General features: G+C 30.2%; 1 protein-coding gene across 2 annotated transcripts; it reads right to left on the minus strand.

Annotated features, from left to right (window-relative positions):
* Nucleotides 1-274: 274 nt before the first annotated feature.
* LOC105566540 lies at nt 275-3158 on the minus strand. 2 transcript variants are annotated; one of them, XM_012020620.1, is made up of 4 exons: nt 2858-3158; nt 2004-2104; nt 1690-1909; nt 275-968 (listed from the first exon to the last, which is right to left on the minus strand). In XM_012020620.1, exons 2-4 carry the CDS (start codon nt 2100-2102, stop codon nt 472-474), a joined length of 816 nt encoding a protein of 271 aa, XP_011876010.1. In that variant the 5' UTR covers nt 2103-2104; nt 2858-3158; the 3' UTR covers nt 275-471. The 2 variants fall into 2 exon arrangements, with proteins under 2 accessions (XP_011876010.1, XP_011876018.1); XM_012020628.1 differs by lacking the exon at nt 2858-3158 and having other exon boundaries at nt 2004-2193.
* Nucleotides 3159-3193: the final 35 nt, after the last annotated feature.

The raw sequence follows: 3193 nt of genomic DNA on the forward strand, positions 1-3193 counted from the left end.
TTATTGCTAATGCATGATATATAAATCTGTGTTGTATTAATATGTTAAATATGTGTGGGTGAGTGTGTTTGTGTGTGTATCATGCATTATCAATAATTCAAATACTTTAAAAACGAATAGAAAAAAAATTTCTAGGTGCTGTCCAGTAAAAATAAACGGAATAATTTAAGTAGAATTTAATCCGAAAATACTGGTAAACATTGTGTGTGTGGGGGGGGGGGGGTGCGCGTGCGTGTGTGCGCGTGTGCGTATGTATAAACTAAACTATGTACTACTTAATTATAATTCATTACAATTCTTTGTATTAGATATTTGTTAAAATGTTTATTTAAATGGAAACAAACGATACAGTTTTATATTCTGAACTTAACGATAACAATACTTATGATTACCTAACGAACATGTTAGGTAATCATAAGTATTGTTATCAATATTTAACATATCATTGAACCCCCCTAGCAAAAATCTTAGTTATTCATCTGTTACATCATCATCAGCTTTTTCACTGTTGTCATCGAATATGTCATTATTACTTAGTGAAAAAGAATCATTAAAAACATCATTTTCAAGTTGTGGAGTAGTTTTTGATGACGATGTTGATGACATAATGATAATATCCTCGGGATCTCTTTCTTGTTGTAGCATTATATTGCCCTGTGCATCCATTTCTTCTGATCCTTGTGAAGTTTTCATTTTATCTTCTTTAATTTCACTGGAATCATTTACATCATATTTTGTTGAATGTTTGCTGCGTTCTTTATTGCTTATGTTTCTATCGTTTTCTTGTTTACGGCGTTTCTTTGATGTTTCATTAGGTAATTTAACACTTTCATTGTTCCGCGCAGGCCTTTTTAATTCCGAAATCTTCTTTCCGATAAAATAATCAAATTTATTTAACTCTGATAAGTAATTCTTCTTCTGATCTTTATTTGGTTTATAGACATTCTTCATCCAGTAAATATCAAAATCTGTAATAATTATATGTTTAATTTATGAAATGGATGTGTGTGTGTGCATGTGCGTGCGTGTGTGTGTGTGTGTGTGTGTGGACTGCGCGTTCCCTACTTCACTCGCGTGAAAACATGCGCCAACTTTAGAAAGAGATAGCTGGTGTGGGACCGTATCTTTATCTTTGTCGAAATGAAGTAGTGGGGGTAAACAAAAGAGTAGAGGAACGATAGATAGACAGAGAAAGAGCTACTACGTAGACAGAGAAAGAGCTACTACGTAAGCATGTTGTCTCTTTCTCAGGTGTGCAAACGTCTGCAGCCACAATGCGCAGTCTATATATACTATGTCTATGGTGTGTGCGCGTGCGCGTGCGTGTACGTGTAGTGGATGTGATCCTGCTTGATTAGATTTACTTAAACAAGCAATTATGGGAGCTTTCATAGAAATAAAATATTGTAAACGGCCAGTTTTACAGGATTTTAAAAGTTGTCAGTTCCTTAGCAGTACGCCGCCGAGAAACCATGCTTAAAGTGAAGTACACTATCTGCCCAGTTTTTTTAGAATTGTTGTAAAACACGTATGCGCAGATGAGTGTTATTTAATTACTTGCATCATGCATGAATCAGCTGCTCTTTCAATATTAAAATTAAGTTCAGGAGTATCTAGCATTTGAATACCAATTTAATTGACTCTAATTGAATATGTTTCGCAGGGGGAGAGCATTGCACGTGATCTTACCTTCGCATGCACCGTATTTGATCTCATCTAATTTTGGACACGGTTTTTTCCCTCCTCCTTTCTTATTACTTTCAAAGCCTGTTCTTGTACTGACCAATAATATTTCTTCTAAAAAGACTGCTGTCAATATATTACTAGCACACTGACGTGGAGTGCTACAACTATTTAGTATACTATTGTATGATTTATCATCTATCCATTGGTCTCTACCAATGTGAACCTAAAATAAGAATATTGTTCGTCATAACACTTTTTAAAGTAAATTTGTATAATAAAGGGAAAGCATTATGAGTATCATACAAAAATTAACTCACTCTTGGACAATTATCGGTGGTACGCAGTGATCCAATCGGTGGAAAATTATCTTGGTATGATATTTGTGCTGTTGTACTTTTTACTAATTTTTCTATCATAACTGTAAATAAATTGTAGCATACATAAAAATTTATAAAAATTAATACTTATTTAACTCTTTAGTACTTATTGCAACATATTTAATATGTATATTCATTTTGAGATGCTTAGGAAAAATAATGAATACATAAAGTAGGTGTGTTTATATATAATATGTACCGACCACACAGATGATTTTAGTCATTAAATAAAAAAATTTATATAAAAAATATTCCATAAAATATTGGAGTAATATTTTTTAATAATTTAATATTTTCTAGTAGAAAAAAGCTTCGCTACTAAAGGATTAAAATTAAAATGTCTAAAGTTGCAAAAGATGATTTTAAAAAACCATGTTTATATGAAGGTAAAGTTACAGTGAATTTTCGAGAAAAAGTTGTTCATTTTCGTTACATATCAATAAAGTTTATAGAAGTTGATGATTGTAAACCTTCTTTATTATATATTCTTTATTTATATTTATTTAAATATAAAACGTTTCCTTCTCTTAAGAAAATTTGTAGAAAACTATATGTTTTAGTGTTTGCAAATATTTCAAAAATTTAGATTTTGATAGAAAGAAAACTGGGGAGATTTTTTAAATTACTATTCTTACAATTAGTAAGAATCTAATAACTAATCTACTAATACTACTACTATTAATACTACTGCTACCTAATTTAATACTACAAAGTAACAGGTACTCAGCTTTACCTTCTATTCTATTTTATGCCATTCAAATATATTATTTTATAAGGTTTATTTTTTCTCTTACCATTGTACTCTTTACTTTTCTCTATTACAGAAAGCTGCAAATCTTCATTTAGGTTTCTTACTTTTTGCAATTCAGAATTCTTTGATTCTAATTTTTCTTTTAGTTCACGATTGGTGTTTCTTAATTTTTTATTTTCAGCCTCTAAATCTTTATTTTTTGCTTGTACCTTACAATATTCAGCTTGTACTTTTTCTAATTTGTTAGAATTTGCATTACATTCTTCAAGTGAATGAACATTAGTAATCTGTTTTATCTAAAAATAAAGAACGGAATAAATTGTCATGTTTAAAGAAACATTTGTTAATATACATACATATATCATTGACGTTTTTAATA

This window comes from Vollenhovia emeryi, unplaced genomic scaffold (genome assembly GCF_000949405.1).
Source record: "Vollenhovia emeryi isolate VEMERY1.0 unplaced genomic scaffold, V.emery_V1.0 DF943189.1, whole genome shotgun sequence".
In the NCBI taxonomy this organism is placed as follows: Eukaryota; Metazoa; Arthropoda; class Insecta; order Hymenoptera; family Formicidae; genus Vollenhovia; species Vollenhovia emeryi.